General features: G+C 31.3%; 1 protein-coding gene and 1 long non-coding RNA gene across 5 annotated transcripts in view; one reads left to right on the forward strand and one right to left on the reverse strand.

The window, feature by feature from the left end:
• The window catches only part of LOC143252796 (cell adhesion molecule Dscam1-like), a 114,879-nt gene that overhangs the window by 41,398 nt on the left and 53,131 nt on the right, over positions 1 to 20,350 (reverse strand). For all 4 annotated transcript variants that reach the window (XM_076505511.1, XM_076505509.1, XM_076505510.1 and 1 more), the window contains exons 6-9: positions 19,244 to 19,417; positions 16,646 to 16,793; positions 12,012 to 12,157; positions 6,360 to 6,494 (exon numbers count right to left, since the gene is read on the reverse strand). In XM_076505511.1, coding sequence (XP_076361626.1) covers positions 6,360 to 6,494; positions 12,012 to 12,157; positions 16,646 to 16,793; positions 19,244 to 19,417 — 603 coding nt within the window. The remainder of the gene's footprint in view (positions 1 to 6,359; positions 6,495 to 12,011; positions 12,158 to 16,645; positions 16,794 to 19,243; positions 19,418 to 20,350) is intronic.
• On the forward strand, positions 3,015 to 6,589 carry LOC143252797 (uncharacterized). The gene is made up of 2 exons (XR_013029144.1): positions 3,015 to 3,409; positions 6,389 to 6,589. It is a non-coding gene; the product is annotated as an uncharacterized LOC143252797 (long non-coding RNA).

The raw sequence follows: 20,350 nt of genomic DNA on the forward strand, positions 1-20,350 counted from the left end.
TGAATCAAGATTTACACTAATAGAGTCTAGAGATAAAGTAGTCAAGATCCACTGAAAGCGATTATCTGTCGTATGATTATTTTTTATACACTTGTGTCCAGTCTTGTTTTTCTTCTTTTTTCTTTTGAAGAATAATAAAAACTCAACATTACTTTGTAATACACCTTCTGTTAATCTGCTAGCTTTTTTTTCTCTCTCTCTAGGAAATCAGTTCAGCATGAAAACAAAAGCAATAAAAAAAACACTAGCATACTAGTTCGTGATAAAGAAAACCCCACTTGAAGTAAAAATGTATCTCAGGACGGCTGGTATGGGTATAAAACTTTTACCAAAATGAAACAGAAAACAACGTTTTGACTTTCTTAGGTCATCTTTAGGTTAACAAAGAGAGTTTGTAAATGACAGTCTCAGGGCACGGACCTTAGGGACGACAGTGTAAACGGGAACGGGACTGCAGAGGCGTTGTTCTTAGATGTTAGGTTATTAATTAGTATAGATATAAAGGTGTTCCTTTATACTGGATTAATTTTGGTGTTAACCGTTGTATAAGTAGGGTTTCTTTGATTTTGTGTGTGTTTATATTTGTTTCCCTACCTAGTATCTGGGTGTTTTCTAGGGGTATGTTTTGTTTATTTGACTTGCAGTGTTTAAACGCGTGTGAAGTTGTTTTTTATTATTTGAATCTGGTTTTCATTTTTCTGCTTTCAATAAAGAAGTCGTGGCAGTTGTTGCATTGTATGTTATAAATAATGTTGGTGTTGTGTTTGTAAGTGTAGTTTTTAAAAGTACGGACTTAAATTTTGCACCTGGTTTTTGAATAAATTTGGTGTTTACTGGAATGTTGTGTTTTAAGTTTTTTCCAAATGGTTATTTTTTCGCTCATGTCGGGAATATATGGTACGCAGTAGTGTAAAGTTTTGTAGTTTGTTGTATCTTGGGATTTATTATTGTTTGTTTGTTGTTGATTGTGTTGTTGATCCAGGTGTGTACGTACAATTTTTTTAAAGGTCTTTGGAGAAAATTTGTTGATGTTGATGAAATTTTTTATTTTGTTTATTTCATCGTTAATTTTATCGGGTGAGTATAGGGACACAGCGAATGTATAGTCTAGTATGGGTGATCTTTCTGTGGATTTCTGTTTGGAATTGTATATCCATTCTTGTGATCTTGAGGTGAGAAATGCTATTTGGTTAGTTCTTTCTTGAACTTAATTCTGGGGTGTATAGAGTTAACGTGGTTGAAAAACTAAGTGTGTGCTCTGTACATGTGAATCCAGCAGTTGTATTGTCAACAAATCTGTACCAGTAAAGTGATGGATGTAAGGCTGAATTGATCGCTCGAGATTTAATCTGTGTCATAAAAATGTTGGCTGAAACTGGTGACACAGAATTGTCCATACTAGTTTTGGTGGTAGTGAATTTTATAAGAGTTGTTAATTTGTTGCTGGGGTTGTGTATCAATGGGTTAAGGTCTTGGATATAAAGTTCTAAAGCTATCTTACAGGCTTCAGTGGTTGGGACTTCATCATAACTGGCCATTAAGGTTTTATGGTTTAGTTGATTAATAATAGATTTGAAAGTAAAAAAGTCTTTGAAAAAAAAGAGCCAGCTGATGTTACATATTTAGTAAAGGCCCATACTGTGTACCTACAGTGGTTGTAGTTAAACTACAATTAACAATTTCTACTGAGATGTTAAGGGTCAAAATTTGGGTGATAAGATTACGTTATCGTGGTCTTGGACTCTTGCTGCTCAGACTTATTTATTACTATCCCGAATAAATGAGACTACATTCATAGCCTTGCTAAAATTTATTATGCAGCAATAACTGAATCGCTGAAAAGCGTTTCCAGTTTCTTCTAAATGCTTGTTAACATTAGAAATGGCATGCAAACATTCTTGATATGACTATAATGTGGAGAATAAACTGAAATTAAGAAAAATAATAAGTCAAATAAATTTCTATAAAACTGAAGAACTTTGTCGTGATACTACTAGTACTACTTTTCCGTTGATTAAAATATATTCTATATGAAAGCCACTTGTCATTTTGTTTGCGTATAACGCTCGTATTGTGAGTCATTTTCATTTTAAGCTTACATTATTTTTATTGATTTTTAGAGTATATTTGAAAATTATTTTTATTTTCCCAATGCGAAAGGGAATTGTGGTGAATAAAACTTTCGGGGTTCTCGTTTTATTTTTTTTAAATTTTTACAAAACTCCAATTCGTCATTTTTTACAGGTTGGGTTAAGCTAAAATAAAATAATGTACTTCCGTTTCTCAAGAGCCTGCAGCTTTCCATACCCTTAGAAATAGAATACATAAAATAGACCTAAGGAACGAAATGGATTATATTAAAAGTATTGGCAAAGACAGGTCTTCTAGGCCGAAATGATAAGATGCATCACCTGAAAAAGATATAATTATAATAATGTCATACAATATATTAAACTGAAAAAATGTGTATGATAAGAAAGCCAATAAAAATAGTTATGCTGACTTATGTAAAAGACCGGACGAATAAAAACTGTGAGCATTTTAGAAAATATGATTATATTATATTCCTACTTTAAACTTGTCAATAAAATTAAAAACAAAATATAAATTATATAACATGAATAAAAAATGAATATGAAATTACATGTGAGTGTAGAAAGAAATGCATAGGTAAAACCAAACACAGTTTCAAACATTGCCTCAATAAACATAATGATTATATCCGTAACAATTCATTTGCTCCATTGCAGAACACGGCCAGAAAATGACTCAACCCATTTCTTGAATAAATTAAATTCAAAAATGGAACTGAATGTTTGAGAATTTGTTGACATACTGTAGTAAAGAAAAACGCATTTCGTAAATAACAAAGATATACCAGTAAATAAGTATTTACAGTCTTGAGTGGCAATTTGGGCATATGTAAAAAACTAATAATCTTCCACCCTCCCCATCCGTCCCTCTGTGTTATTGTATGTGTTAAATGTGGGGTGGAGGGAAGTTATCTAGTTTTCTTTTCCAAGTATTCACAGGCCCCACTTTGTGCTAAGTTAACCAGTCCTTTCTCTTATAGCTACGTGATTTATTTGGCTTGGTGTTTAGGGGCGCTCTACTCGCAGTCTGGAAATGGCGTGTTCGAATCTCCGTCCCACCAAATATGCTAGCCCTTTCAGTCATGGGGGCGCTATAATTTGACAATATTGATTGGTAAAAGAGCAGACCCAGAGCGATGATGACTTTGCTAAAGTAGGGACGGTTAGTGCATGTAGCGTACGTGTTACTTTGCGTGAAATTCCAAACAAGCAAACTAGTTTGGGTAGCCTAAGTGCTAACCAAGAAAATGAAGATGATATATGAAAAAGTCACTTCTGTTGATAGAAGTGAAATACTGCCGACGTATAAAGAGTAGGTATGTATTGTAATAAAAGTTTGATTATTAATTAAAACATTTTATATGTTACATTGAACTTAGGCATAAGTCGTCTGCTACTACATAAATTTAAATTACTATAATAAGCAGTTTTAATAACTCTGATGCTCAACTACCATAATATATACTTTTAATTTTCTATTTTTATTAAGCCCACATGGAATGAAGTACGAATGAACTACTTAGGAGTAACTGTATAATACAATGATACTATTAAAGTTTCTGGAGAATAACATGATAAGAGATATTCAGAGTCAATCAGTCAGAAATACATTTAATGTTCTTATCTTGTAACCTTAATCATATTTACAGAGACTGCTGATATAGTCCATCAGGTATATAAAATAATTAGACATAGTTGTACGTGGAACAGATACTTCAAACAAGTTATTAAATACTGCCGATTGTTTTAGGTATGGCCAATCTTGTACATACTTGTAACTCTAATCTGTTACACTTATTAATGAATTTCACTTATTTTATATTTTGTATTTATTTGTCTGAAGATAAACACAAAACTACACAATGGGCTATCTGTACTACCACGGGTATCGAAACTCAGTTTCTAGCGTTATAAGTCCGCAGACATACCACTGTGCCACTGGTAGATATATTTTATCATGCTTACGCTATCATGAGCAAGTATTACCCAGAAGTTAAGATGTCCTGACTGCAAATCTAAGGATTCATGGTTCAAGTGTCTTTACGTAAAAATACAATACAAGCTTGGAACCTGTGAATCCAACTTCTTATTCACACAAGAATAGCTATAGATTTGATTATGAGAGGTATTAACTATCTGCCTTCGTTCTACTCTGTAAGTTCAAAATGAAGGACAGCTATGCGAAAATAGCCCATTGTATAGTTTTATCATAAAAGTCTAAAATAAACAAGACAGATTTCGTTATGTTCGGCACGTAAATAATTTTTAATGTTTAATAGACTAGGCTTGATAAATGCCAATAGAGTAACACAATAAAAACTGCTGAAACTGTAAGAACTCTAAAGGTATTCAATAAACACTGCCAGAATCTCATTTAATATTGTTTTATAAATTACAAGGTGATTATGTAATAGTATTTTTGTGGTTAAACTTTAGTCATCTATATCACGACCTTTAAAATGTGCTATAAAATAAAACTCCCTTGAGCCAACTTTAATATGGCTTGAAAGCGTGTTTGATTATTCAGGAAATTTATTTTGCACATTCGTGACGTTTTGAGTATATAATTGAAATTTGAAAACGTTTTACATTCAGTCAATGATGTTGAGAGATACAAAGTGGCGAACATTTACATCTTGTTCAGATAAAGTACTGTTGGACAGAGAGAATAAATTTGTATGCACAAATAAAATTATTTTATAAAAAAACATTTTGCATTCTTCACCATTTAACCTATAAGGTACGTTTATGTAAATTAGAATTTTGTTTCAATATTTTATCTTTTAAGAGTATTATTGCTGAAAAGAAACTATTGAACTATCCCTTAACAACAATAACAAGAAGAAACATTATCACCCAGTATTCTATGATATGTTAAAATATCTAAACTATGAGTTTGGTTTGCTTGGATGTTTGCACGAAGCTACACGGCAGCTATCTACGTTAGCAGTCCCTAATTTAGCAATGAAAGATTAGAGGAATGGCACATAGTCATCATTACCTATTGCCAATCTTTGGGCTACTGTTTTACTAACGAATAGTGGGATCAACTGTAACATTATAACGATCCTACGGCATAAATGGCGAGGATGCTTAGTGAGAGGGATCCGATCCTGCGATTTGTACATTGCGAATCAAGCATCCTAAGTATATGGCAATGTCAGGTCATAAGTAATGAGAATGGCAAAGGATTGAGAGACGTGGTCATATGCTAAGATAAGTATGTAAGGTAAAATGATATAGTATTGTATATATCATGCAAAGGTGAATTTGCACTATTTAATATATCTTTTCATGTATAAGGGTTTCTTTTGCTCCTGTTATATGTTCTTATTTGTATATGCAAAAATAGTTTTTTTGTACATAACAGTACTTTTTTTCGGGTTTTATTTCTGTTGACTTCATTGATCTAAAGTTTTAACAAGTTAAAAGAAACGAATGCATTAATAAAATCCAGTGGCGGAAACCGTCTTCTTTCAAGCAGTTTATAAGTTAATTTCAGTATGTATTTTAATGAGATACTTGAATATTAAATCTGGTACTTCAGTTTGTTGCAAGGCCTGCCAGTCCTCCTTCTTGATTTGGCTTATCATTAGTTTTGTTTAAAGTCTAATAATATGAGTTTTAAGAAGAATTACTAAATGCCTTTTTAAAAATAATAATTTTGACATTTTACTTCGAAACATTTACTTCAAACTGCTCAACTCGTTCATGCGAAAGCAGTTTTGCACTGAAGTCAAATTTTTACGTGGGCTATAATTTACTTCGACATATTAGACGTTAAGTGCTTACATTTGTCTTAGGTGAAAAACTACAAATTCATCTTCTAATATCGTACTATTTGATACATTATATCGTCTCTGTAATGTGCACAAGTAAAGATATATGGAGAAACTGAGTAGCTGTGGAGTTTTGCATCCGTATCTTTTGCCAAATACGATGTTTACGTCATTCACAGTATTTACATATTTACCAAATAGTGTACAGATATGGATTGATGTATTGGTATACAGGAGTGCTTGACGTACAATATGACAGTGTTGACGTAAAAAGAATGATTTGTGACGTCATGTGCAAGATCTCTATTTTGGTTTTCTTATAAACTTAATATGAAAAAGTAAATAGCAGCGTCAATAAAAGAAAATCATAAACTAATATCTACGTTTGTTTAGAAATAAACTGTTGTACAAATAGAATTAATCACATAAAAATAATATTACTTTATATATATGTATATATACCAATAAAGAGATTGAAACTTCTTACCAGAAAGGTTTTTGTGATATTTTATTAAGTACCAAGAGATGACGCTGTTTCCAGAGTACGGTTCCATCCACGCCAATGAAATAGTCCTTCCTGTGACGTTGGTGACAGATACATTTGAGGGTGGACCAGGAGCCTCTGTGAAGATATACTGATACGAATTAATTTGTAGTTCTGGTTAAACATTTGATATATACTGTCAGAGATATTATTAAACTTGTAAATACATTTGATGTCCCATAAGTTTTTTTTTGTTTATTCCGCGTGTACGTTAATTAAGTGGAGAAACACTAATACTGATCATATTGGTTACATTAGAAGTAAGGAATACAAAATATTAAGACCAAAATAAATGAGTGATTACGTATTGGTTTGAATTTCGCGCAAAGCTACAAAAAGGCTATCACCTGCGTTAGCTGTCCCTAATTTAGCAGTGTAAGACACGAGGGAAGGCAGCTAGTCCACAACACCCTCCGCCAACTCTTGAGCTACTCTTTTACCAACGAGTAGCGGGATTGACGGTTACATTATAACGCCCTACGGCTGAAAGGTTGAACATGTTTGGTGGGACGGGAATTCGAACCCGTGACCCTCAGATTACGAGTCAAGCACCTTAACCACCTGGCCATGCCGGGTCTGTTTATGTTATCGTTTCAATCATAAACAAGATTATTACCTACTTTATTTTAGGTCTACAGGAAATGTCATTCACTTACAGATCTTTTTATTTGAAATTTGTCCAACAAAAATTATCTTGTTATATTTTTATTTAGGATCTTGAGTTTTATAGAATGTTTTTAGTTTAAGTGCACAAAGTATTTTATTGTTTTATTTCATGATTTATTTCAGTAAGAAGTAGAGAAATTTTGTCGTAAAGATGTAATGGATATATACAGAATTAAAGCTTTATTGCTTTAATCCTAAAAGTGTGAAATAGCGTGGTGGTTATTGCGTCGCGGATTCAAATCTCATCATTGAATTTTCTCTCCTTTCATCCATAGGGGTGTTATAATGTGACGATGAACTTCATTTTTTGTAAGTGAAAAATAATCCAGAAGTTGGTAGGGTGTTATCTAACCGTTTTCTCTCTAGTCTGTCACTTCTAAATTAGGGTGGTTAGCACAGACAACCCTTGAGTATCTTATGTCGAAGTTAAACAAAACATAAAAGCAAACACAATTCCAATATAAATAAATACTTTGTACTTCTGAACTATTTCAGTTTTGTTTCAAAACTAAACGTAATGAAATTATGTATTGTATTAATTTGTGCTAGAAGCCCATAATACAACGTACTTAATATTCTTATCTTGTAAACAAACAAATTTATTTCAGCATATCTGTAACTTGCATAAATAATATCTTTATAATTTTATTTTTTTTAGTATATTATATCACTGATACGTATAAAAATGAGTTTATCTCATTTGCGTAACAGTAAGTGTGAGGGCTAATAATGCCAAATGTCAGAGTTCGATACCCGCGGTGGTCACAGCATAGAAAACCAGTTATGTATCTTTGTACTTAATGCCTAACAAAGATAAAAAATGAGTAACAATTTTTGGAGCGAAATATTGAATTAGGGGCTTACAATGAAAAAAAAATCCAACATACTGTATTACGTATCTTTACACAAATGTTGGTTAATAGTATGAAAATATATCATAAAGTAATTACAAAATGTAATAGACTAATTGCAATAATACGTCTAAAATAATAGTAAATCCGTTAAGTTTTTCATCTGTTTGGCACATTTTTCATAGTTTTATTACCGAAGAAAAAGTTCCAAAGTTACTATGAAGATTAAGCTGGCAAAGAAACAAGGCTATTTAAACCTATATATAGACCACACAGCACCATATTTTGTTGTTTATGTATGTTATCACATTTATGGATTACTGATACTACGTACAACTAACATTTTAAATACCATTTTTATTATCTCAGTTCCAACCTAAAAGATTCTTTCAGGTAGAGAACAAAAGGCTGTCTGGATAGTAATTTTTGATAAACAAAGAATATATTTAGAATTATTTTATCTTGGAATTCTGATTTTAAATACGCTAGTTAAATAAAAAATTGATATAAAAATTATAAATAAATACATATAAATGGGGGTTGGATTCGGTGCACTTAGAAGATAATTCGATGTAGCTTTGCTACAAGAAAAACACACGCAAATAACCTATTCATTAAATTTAAAGAAAGCGCATATTTTGAGCAGTTAAAGTACCTGATCTAGTTATTTGCATTTCTTGTTCAATTTTGTTTTTCTTCTGTTCATGTGGCACAAGATAGCAATACGATTTTTAAATTCATTTGAGTACAAGATGAGTTCAGCTTCAACCAAATACGTTTAATTTGACGAACGAAAGAAAGAAAATCGATTTTACACAAACTTCTTATGGGAAATAAAAATCACTCGCTCATACTCTTCGTTGGAAGTGTACGAAACTCTCCAATCTTTTGAAAATTGCGCGTCGTTCACTTAAACATGCACTTTTTAGTTTAATTTAATTTATGAGACATTAAAGGCTTTACTTATAATCTACTACTATTTCGGGTAAGCGCACGTGCACACACACACACACACACACACACACAGATACACACAAGAGGAGAGAAATACATTTATATCGAAAGGGAGCAAGTATAATAAATAAGGTCTTAGTAGATTTGCGATGCTTTTTTATACTCAAGTTAGTTGAAACATAGCTTTATATAATTTTTTTTTATGTAGTTGTTTAGAAAACACAAATGTAGAAATTTAATAAGCACTGTCGCTATAAATGTAATGTTATGAACATAATCTACTTTTGAAACTGAAAGAAGAGAGAAAAGTTTTGTTTTTTGCCTAATTGATTAAGGCAACTTTTGTTTAAGTAAATACGCGAATTACGTGGGGGCGTTATAATGTGACGGTCAATCCTGATATTTGTTGGTAAAAGAGTAGTCCAAGAGTTGGCGGTGGGTGGTGATGAATAGCTGTCTTCCCTCTAGCCTTACACTGCTAAATTAGGGACGGCTAGCACAGAATTCCCTAGTGTAGCTTTTCGCGAAATTTCAAAACAAACAAATTCTTAATCCCAGGTTCAGTAGTACGCACTACGTTACCTTCATTCTAAAAAAGAAGTCGCGCTCTGTACTATATGACCATGGGTAAGTTATAGTAGATACAGTTAAATACCAGTATTCCATTAAAGTAGTTCATGAGCTATGCCCAGCATGGCCAAGCGTGTTAAGGCGTTCGATTCGTAATCCTAGGGTCGCGGGTTCGAATCCCCGTCACACAAATATGTTCACTCTTTCAGCTGTGGGGGAGTTTTAATGTGCAGTCAGTCTCACTATTCGTTGGTAAAAGAGTAGCCCAAGAGTTGGCGGTGGGTGGTGATGACTAGCTCTCTTCCCTCTAGTCTTACACTGCTAAATTAGGGATGGCTAGCGCAGATAGCCCTCAAGTAACTTTGCGCGAAATTCAAAAACAAACAAACAGTTCACGAGTTGAATATCCTCTAATCTATTGCCTCAGAACTAGGGTTGGCTAGTACAGGTAGCCCTCGAGTAACTTTCGATGACATTCAGTAAATAAACGATTGAGGAAAACATGGATATTTCAATGAGTATTCTCTTCGATAACACTTTCTTCTCTATTAATAAACCTACGTGAGTTTAACTCTAGTAAGTCGCTTTCGTCTGAAAATCTTTATTTCATCTAGAAGGTACCTAAGATTGTTTTTTGCAAATTAAATATTATACATCAAGTTCTTTTTAGGAAGTTAGTTTTTGTTTATTTTAATTAACATGATAAAATAAACTACCGTGCAAAAGTGTTAGGATAAAGATATAGAACAATGGAAGGTAAATGACAGGTAAAACATCAAAATTTTATTAATATCCATACTTAGGACAACAGAAACTCAGTGAAAGTGGTTGAGTTCAGCAAACAGTTAATATTTTGTATATCTCCCATTTGCTTTAATAGCTGCAGACAATCTTTCAGGCATTGTTGCGACATATTTAATCAAACTGGCCTATGGGATTTTATTTCAAATGGCTCCTATAAGGTTTCTCTGGAAGTGACTTTTGATTTGGCAGATCAAAAACGTGACAATTGGGTTGAGATCAGGGCTCTGTGGAGGCCATTGCATCATTTAAATGACTCCAGCAGCTCCTTTCTTAGCTAAGTAATTTTTGCATAGGACTGATGATTGTTTGGGGTTATTACTTTCTTGCTAGTAGAAATCTTTAGCGAACAACTGGATATATCATGATGAATCAGTATCTGATTGAACTTGTAGTAGTCCATTATTCCATTTATTTCCAAACATTTCCTGTCGTCTCAGCTGAAAAACATCACCAAACCATCACACTGCATCATACATGCTTCATAATGGATGTTATTGATGTTATGCAATGAGATACGTATATTTCACCTTTATTCTGATGAATGTAGAACCTACGAATTGAACCAAATATATAAACTTGGTTTTATCCATCCATAAGGCCACTTCCCAATGATCATCATTCTGGGTTTCGTACCATTTATCAAATTTCAGTCTGTTGATAATGTTTAGAGATCAAATTAAAGGTTTATAAGTGCTACACGAGCGAATTTTTCATTATTTTTATACTATAGATCTGGACACTTTTCTGTAATTTGACAGATGGTCGTTTATCTCATGTTTGAGATTAGTGGCAGTTTTTCTTTTGTCTTGAAGGCTGCGTAAATGAAGTTACTTAGCATCAGATCTAGGGTGGCTTGACAGTGTTCGGGGAACATTTTAAGCTTGCAGTGATTTGTCGGAGAGTCCAACCAGTATCACGTAAAGCTTTTATGCAAACTCTCTGTTCTATTGACAATATGATTTTTGGCCGTGATATAACAACAAAACTTAATATATAGTGTTAAACTCTGTTTTTGTTAAGGTTTGTCTGTGGAGCGGTATTTAATTGATTTATTCAATCATACACCAGTACCATATGCAAACTTCCTACTACATAGTTAAAACAGTGTATGGAATACCAACACAGTTATTTCAGGCCCTAAATTTTTATCATTATGTTCAATCAAGCGAAACCCTTATGACATACATACCTTTGGTTCAAGTTTATGGGAATTCTAAAGAATGGTAAGCATTCTCATCCTGGCTCATTCATTTATTTGTCAACAGGGATCAGTGAAGTATTGCCATGGTATTGAAATTTATGTTTTGTAATGACATTAAAGAATTAGCCCCAGGAAATAGAAAGAATGACAAAATGTTCTCGTGTCCTAACATTTTTGCACAGTACTGTACACTTGTAAAAATTGCATTTCATAAAAATGTTTCTATTAATAATTTTAACGAAAGTTCAGACGGAGAAGATTTTCTTAGGTTTCGTACCAATTGATGAAAATCTGAATCAGCAAGTATAATCGTCGTCCAAAAACTTCTAAGGCAGATATAATTCACAGAAGACTGACTCAAGTCAAGGTTCTAAAATTCTCGAAACAAAGGTTTTTCAATTCTAATAAATGCTTATTTGCTGCGAAGCATAAAGTTGTCAAATGATCGAAACCATAATTTTATCTTTATAAACCCTGATGCTTACTGCTGAACTATTGGGGAAGAGAGTAACTGTTATAAATATTTAATTTATTTGTTGATGTTATTACCTTGAATCAGTAATTGGAACTTCATTTCGTCTTCTCCATATTTATTACGTGCATGACAAGAATAAATCCCCGAGTCGTTCCTGCTGGTCCTCACAATCCTAAGTATGGATACTTGATGTGATTGTGGTATTTCCGATATTGTGAACCTAGAAGTATGTTTAAAACTACAAGTATAGACATAATATTATATGTTTTATTTTGTTAACCTGCTATAATATGTAAATTCCTCTGATAATACTTTTTATTTTCGCAGTCTTTACTAAACATATTAATATTTCAATTTTAATTCACTAAAACATATCAAAGTCTAATGGAGATCTAGCGAAATAAGCAGAATACTTGCTTAATGCTAACTAGTGCTAAAATATTTGGTCTGCATCAATCTATCTTGATCTATGAAATTAAGCTTTAAGAAAAATAAACTCCTAAGTAGACAAACATTATTACTGTGAAGACTGAGAAGAAAACTAAATATTTTATAGTGTTGCTTTGGGGTGGTTTATTTATATAAGTCAGTTACATTCTCTGTAAAGCATAATGTACATCACTGGTGTCCGTTTTCGTTGTGTTTTAAACGAACGTGAAAGAGCGCTAGTAATTACTTGAACAATGTTGGTTGATATTTGTAATTCTTATATCTTGATATTATATGAAAAAATAATTAAAATACTTTTGGTTGTAACGGACCTAATGATCACGTTCATTTTAATACGATATAATTCAGAGATTTCCGTGAGGTTTGATTAAAAAAATGCAGTATTCTTTTTTTTTAGTGAATTTATTTTAATGCAAAAGAAATTACTCATCAAATAAAACTGAAAACCGATACGCGGAGCTGGGTGTTTTATTAAACCACAGTCCACATTAATTTTATGCTATTTGAACCATTATAACTGTTGAAGATGCAAAATCCTGTTATACTTTCGCGACAAACGTAATTAAATTTAATGTCGCTGTATCATAATAATAATGTTATCCTTGAAACTCTGAAATTAGAGAGAGAAATTTATTAATGCCTTAATGACAAACTTTCATGCAAGTCTTTAGTTTTTTCTAGTTAACTACAGCAAACCAAATTTTATGTTGTATACATTTCAAACTTGATTTATATTAAATAACTTTTATGTGCCTACTTTTATTAATATTTATAAAATTATTTCAAATATACAATGCTTCTTAATTTTAGAATATAAAGTTTTAAATGGTATAAGGAATTATACAATTAAACACCTTATTTGAGACAAAAGTAATCTAATGTAAATATATTTACTTGAGAGTAATAATTAAAATGATTAGTGTTAAGAATAAATGTAATGATGTTTTGCTATTAAGTAAGAGGCTACAACATTAACAATGAAACCATCCCATAAGAAAACATATTGACATAATGGACAAGGAAATGCCCCCCCCCAAAAAAAAAAAAAAAAAAGAAAAAAGAAAAGGGACTGAGAACTTTCTTCAGGATGACATATCTCTTAGTAAGGTAACTCATGATTATACTAAAGACATCAAAAAACAAGCTCGAAAATTCAGACTCAACTCTGTTAAGGCTACGGTCCATGAAATGTTATAATTAACTGGGAATCTCAAAATGTAGATTCGTGTAATGGTACAGACTATTAAAAATCCACAAAATGACTGTACCTGCTTTAAACATTCCATATAAATAACTCTAATAGACTTAGAGGAAGTTGAAATCAAATTTTAAAGTTGTAGTAGTTCATTAAAATACGATTGAAAGATTGTTTAAGAGGCTTAGCTTCAAAAATCAACGGAGATAGTTATAAACAAGTAAACTGTTCTGCTGTTTATACTATTATTTTCATGTATACCTTGGAACAAAAGTCTTTTCTATTTAGCACCAAAACCATAAGCTTTTTATAATATATGTAGGTGACATTTTTATGATTTGGAACAAGAAGTAAAGGCTCTCAGTATTTGTTTTACCTTTATGAACGATTTTCATCTCAATACTAAATCATAATGTCAACTTAACCTGAATAAAGATAGAGGAATGTTCTTAACGTCAAATATCGAATGGCGTTTGACGGCTTTTTAAATCAGGAAGCCTATATCAAGCCTACACATTGTTAGATAATTTTAGCCTTGACTTTCATAGTGTGTTATAACAAAGTATTCTGCTGTCATATGATTCAAGCACGATGGCTTGATCTTGATGCCACAGATAAGACATTTAGAATAAAACGTATAAATGAAAGCTTATATACAACTGTTACACGACTTCGGTTATAAAAGATTCTCTTAGACATAACCTAGATTTTTAACTTCCCTAGATACTTACAAATGATGTTTACGTTGAGAAATAAAAAAATGATGCATAAAAAATTAACTTGGGCGTCAGATTAACAGAGAACTTTGGAAGAAATCCCAAATCACACTAAGTGAAATCAACTTTTCAGTCACGTGTAATAGATGTAAAACTGGACTTTATTGCAAAAAAACAACACATTTATTCTGCTAACAGAAAAATAGCTGAAATCTTTGTGATTAAGAATGAAATCCTCAAATTAAGCTGTAGATTTACGTTGGACTAAGTTAAAAAGATTATGATTAATTCTTCGATAAGACAATTCAAAAGTTTTTTTTCTCTTATGGATTTGTTTGCTTATATGGATGTTAGCAAATTATTGTATTTAGAGTGGTTTAAAAGTAGTCCTTCTTCTATCATCATTTGTGTCATAGAGTTGTCTCATCAATGAGCAAAATTAGTTGTATGAGTTTTCTTTATATCATTTGGGATTCAAGATTAACAAATATTTGAACAAAATGTATATAATAAATTATGTCTATCAGTTCTCTCAAAATTGCCCTTCGAACATTAAATACAAGCTGTACATTTGTTTGGTTTTATAACAATCTGTGTCATAAACTTACATATTTTAGTTCATATTTCTAGTAACGATTTTTTAAAATAACCTGATATAAATTTATGTGTAACTATGAGTATGTAATAAAAAGTTCTATTTGCAATTTTTTTAATACCAGCAGAAATGAAAATATATTTGTGAAAATTCTATTCTTCTATGTTTGTTTTTCTTCTTTATGACAGATTTATGCTATATGTCTCTCAGAGAATCGCAGCTGAAAATTATTTCGGTAACTTAAATATTTTTCACCCTGAAAAATAATGTATGTAATTAATAAAACTTGAATTTTCATTTTAAATAGTGGAATCAGTCTTGATTTATTATAATGATGCGTCGAAGGTACATTAGAGACTGATGACGTACGAAAATTTTATTCAGTTAAAAATGCACATGCAAAAAGAATCTCAGATGACAGATCCCATACGATTCCATTTATAAACGACTGAAAATATGCAGGAGATAGTTTACTCTTAAGATTTATGTGCCAGTTTTAATTTTCCTTCTGAAGATAATTTATTCATGGCAGATATGCTCTTATCATGATGTATTTAACGAATTATAAAATGGAAATTTACGAAATATGTTAACAAATAAATTGTAAAGCATACTTGCATAGTCGTTATTTAAACATTCATTACATTTATTGAACGTTGGAGCAGAAAAAAATGTGAAACTATGTACTTAAATTTAATGGCGAAATTCTTTGTCTTGATTACTTCCACTGGAATACAAAGCTTAAGAAGCAACTATATACATGCATGCGACGAAGATATTTGTTTATTGCTAGGGATGTAAACGGTAGATTAAACAAAAGCAGTCGGATTCTATGTTATTATTCTTCTAACAGTATATAATGTACGTATGTGTTATTTAATATTATTTTTGCCTATTACATACAATTGCATATCAAACTAGCACTGAGGCAGAAGCCCAGAATTCCTCCTAATATATATTTCCTTGTATCTTTTATTTTTCGATGTTAAGTATCTTTAGAAACAATGCTACAAGGCAGATGTATTTAATCTTTCTGACGCCTCAGAAATTAAATTGCTATGTTATAGCTTGTATGGACTTTTGTTTCAATGTAACTTTAATATTGCTTGATGCCTCGTTCTATGGAATTTCTCCTTTTTCTTTGAAGGAACTGAAACATATTTATAAATATTTGAAAGACAAAAGATGAGAAGGTATACAAACAGATAACGTTTTTCTCAAGCATTAATAAAAGTTTTTTTACACGATAAAACTGAAAATGAAAGCTAGTTCAGACATAGGGTTATGACAATAAGATGGTTAGGTTCTGTTTTAAAGCAGGCAATAGTTATTAAAATAACGCAAGAGTATTTACATCAGCACTACTTTTTTAGGCGTTACATGATACAGTTTATTTAAAGTAAATATTCTGACGAACAATAAAAACAAATTATCAAAGAGATGAGAAAGTCGTCAAATACCTTAGATTTTGATAGAGATTACTTTTAAAGTGTTACTGTGGAGAATATTGAATATGTATGTACATTTATATGATATTCAGTCCAAACTAGTCTTTGATGTTTTGATTCTATGATAAAATATTCAAAACTTATATTAATTAATTTTAATATCCATGTTCTTGGACTACTTTATGATAATTTGCATATCCAAGATTTATAACACCTCATGTTTTATTGAACGGTAATACTAAGGTAATAGAACAATAGCGATCAGTATTTATTGTGCATTGAATGCTCACATTCAAATACTTACTGATATTTGTAGCTGTTATTTAGAAGTCGATTCTCTTTTTTCCAGACAAGTTCGATTGGTTCATCTCCGCTCGCTGTACACGAAAGAGCCACTGTCTGGCCCTTCTGCACAGAATGAGATTTGAATTTGATGTCGAATTTCGGTGGTTCTGTAGATTTATAATAAAACTGACAATACAATAAATACAATATATGGTTTGATAAAATTCGTGTTTTTGAAGTTATGCTAATGCAGTCTATGTTAAATTCAAACGATAACTTCTCATAAAAGTATAAGTCTATAGCAAAAAACATGATGATCCCGTGTATAAGCTTCTTTAGATTTTTTACGAATTATCTACAGAAAGCCACTTCTTACTAAAAAAAATATGTATATTTCATTCATGAAAAAAATATATAGATTAAGAAAGTTAGAAACAATTTCTTAGGTGATACCTGTTTTGTTCAATAAAACTATATTGGTGAATTATAATAAAAATCTTTCCGAGCGATTGTTTAAAATGTAAAACAACAAACACGTTCGTGTTTAGAATTATTTCGTTATTGTTGAGAAGCATATGTATATTTAAATATGTCTATTTTTAAAACAATCTGGTAGTATCACTAACTTAAAGCCAACATAAGATCACGGTAATGAGATTGAAATTATATTACAGTTTATAGCGGTTATTACGTTTTTATTTATTGTAGAATTGTTGAAATATTGAGAAAGAATAACAAGTACACAAGAAAATTCGATTTGCTTCATGGTAAATAATTGTTTTTTTTAGCATGCAACGGATATTGAAAGTTATTAAATGAAAATATTAAAACCGAACAAGACTGAAGATCTTGTTTTCTTTGATATTTTACTTTGTTGGCAAACCTTAAATTAAAATTACTGTTTATTTTTATTAAGTAAACAGAATCGCAATTAACAATTATTTAGAAATATAAATTATTTCTTGAACTCAATGTGTATCCTTTTTTCGAATTATCCTTCCAATTATCTTCAGCTTTAAGTTGAGTGGAGAATAACGTTTTAGTTCTTTTCATTAACTGAGGGCTCGGCATGGCCAAGCGTGTTAAGGTGTGCGACTCGTAATCTGAGGGTGGTGGGTTCGCATCCCGGTCGCGCCAAACATGCTCGCCCTTTCAGCCGTGGGGGCGTTATAATGTGACGGTCAATCCCACTATACGTTGGTAAAAGAGTAGCCCAAGAGTTGGCGGTGGGTGGTGATAACTAGCTGCCTTCTCTCTAGTTTTACACTACTAAATTAGGGACGGCTAGTGCAGATTGCCTTCGAGTAGCTTTACTCGAAATTCAAAACAAACAAACAAAAATTAACTGAGTTTTTCACGACAAGTTAGGGACGATATTTTGATAACATACTCTAAACACGTAAGGGAAATTTTCAGATTGGTCCAGAGATCTTCAACATATCCATTTAGCTTTCTATCAGCATTAACTGACGAATTCACTTTTTGTTTTTTTTTATTGTTTGCTCATAAAATTCTAGGCTAATGTCATCTTAAGTATTTTATGTAGTTGAGTATGTGTAAGTTATTGTTATTTTGAATTGATGAGATATATTTTTTCTGTTTACCCTTTCTCAATATTTTTAACTTAGTCATTAAAAATGCCTACCGTGAAATACGTGATCAGTAAGATAGCAAACCCAGTCTGCAATTATATTATTGTTTGATATACTGATAGTCAAAAATTGTCGTAAATTAAGAGGCTTAGATATCAAAAGAAAAATACGCTGATTACAAGCAGGTATTCTAGCTTCATTGATAAATTTGAAGGCAATCGACCAATTAATTTTCATATGACAACAGAAACAAATATATTCTAAAAAAATTAAACTCCTTTTTGGTTACTTAATGAGAATACGAAAAGTTTGTAACATGGAGAAGATTTCGAGCTGATGAAAAAGAGAAGTAAATGGTTTTTAATTAACACTTTGATTCCCACACGACCTACAGGTGGGAATTGCTCTATTTTCTTTTCAAAGGGCCACTTGTTGGCTGGGACACAAGGGCTACATATACATTTTTCTTAAAAAAAAGTAATTGTAAAATGACTAATGGGACTCTTGAAAGTATCAGCAAAATAGGCTTAGTAGCCAACGTGTTAAATAAAGCTTATAAAAAATACATGTTTAGAGACCGGAAAAGAGAGCAACGATAGCAATATTTTCTTAACTGAGAAGTTTCTTCTGTCAAAATGAAGATTAAATAAACTCAAATATATATAAATGAAATGGAAGTTTAGAAGAAATGATTACGGGTAAGAGTTTCATATTAAAATTATTAAGAAGACAATTTATGTAACACTAGAATATGGATTTAATAATCGTCTTTTCTTCAATTTCAGGGACAGTGATAACAATTTAAACTTCAATAAATGAATCTTCTATCAGTACCAAAGAAGAAAATAAATCTTAAAACTAAAATAGAAATCGAATAGAAGAACAGCAATGAAAGTTTACAGAGTAATAATACAGACCTTGCAATAAGATATCAGGAAGATATTAACGAGGTTCCACAGAGTAAAAACAAAAATCTTTACTTTATACAGAATAATTTATATTATTAAACAGAAAACGTTACCTACGGTGTACAATAAGGTTGATCAGTTTATTTAGGTTTCTTCCATAACCGTTTTGAGCTTCACAAAGATAAAAGCCTTCTTCGGTTTTGCCAACTGAATGAACAAGAAGTGAGCCATTTGGCAAAAGGGTATATTTATGGCTGTTGTACACTGGTGTATAATCCGTGGGCTCATTATCTAGAAAGGATACAAATAAACTTAAAATAAGGATGAAAACATCTACACAGATGAGCACTTGTTCCTTAAATTTATGAAAAAAGGAATTTCAAAATAAAATATAAACCTGTAATACTCGGCATGAAACTAAATGACTAATAAAACCTTTCCCGTGTACGTGGGTGTTCGGCAAAAACAGTTTCGAGTATTGTTAGAAGATATTATTTAAATAAAGATGAATCTCAATTTATTTAGAAAGATATCATTTCTAGCTGTTACACTCCCTACCCTTTTTAATTTTTTTTCTAAAACAACAATTTTCAAATATTTACAAATGTTTGTATTTAATTAAAGTATTTGTAGTGTAATGTTAAGTGCGATCGAAGAAAGGTACAAGTACAGGTAAGTCTAATTCAATAAAATGCAATTTTTGATAACATTAGAGAAACGATATGGTTCATGAAATTGACCATTTGTGCATATGCTGAAAGGGTAATCATGCTTGGTGACAGGGGTTCAAATTTGCGAATCTCAAGAGCGAGCTGCGCGTTCTAATGGTATCTATAAAATAATTTGAACGAATACAAGTTAACAATATTTTTGAAGAATATAACTTCTTCCGAAGATCACAAAATTATCTGATTATTTTACATTTGTAATTTTTATAGTGAGGAGATTTAATTTACAAATATTAGAAGTAACTCACTTGACTTATCATTGAAAATTTTAATTGTATAGAGAACATTTCAAAGAAATATTTATAAAATAAAAGAATTATTCATGATATAAATATTATTACTTTTTATCAACAATAAATTTAAAAATATGGTTACTCAAACGATAGAAAGATTTAAAATATTATATTACAATCAATACTATTTCCTTTCAGCATATAATTAAATTTCATTTAATTGAACAAAAATGAAGTTCAGTTTCACAACAGAGATATTCTTA

The sequence above is a fragment of the Tachypleus tridentatus genome, chromosome 6 (genome assembly GCF_004210375.1).
Source record: "Tachypleus tridentatus isolate NWPU-2018 chromosome 6, ASM421037v1, whole genome shotgun sequence".
Taxonomy (NCBI): Eukaryota; Metazoa; Arthropoda; class Merostomata; order Xiphosura; family Limulidae; genus Tachypleus; species Tachypleus tridentatus.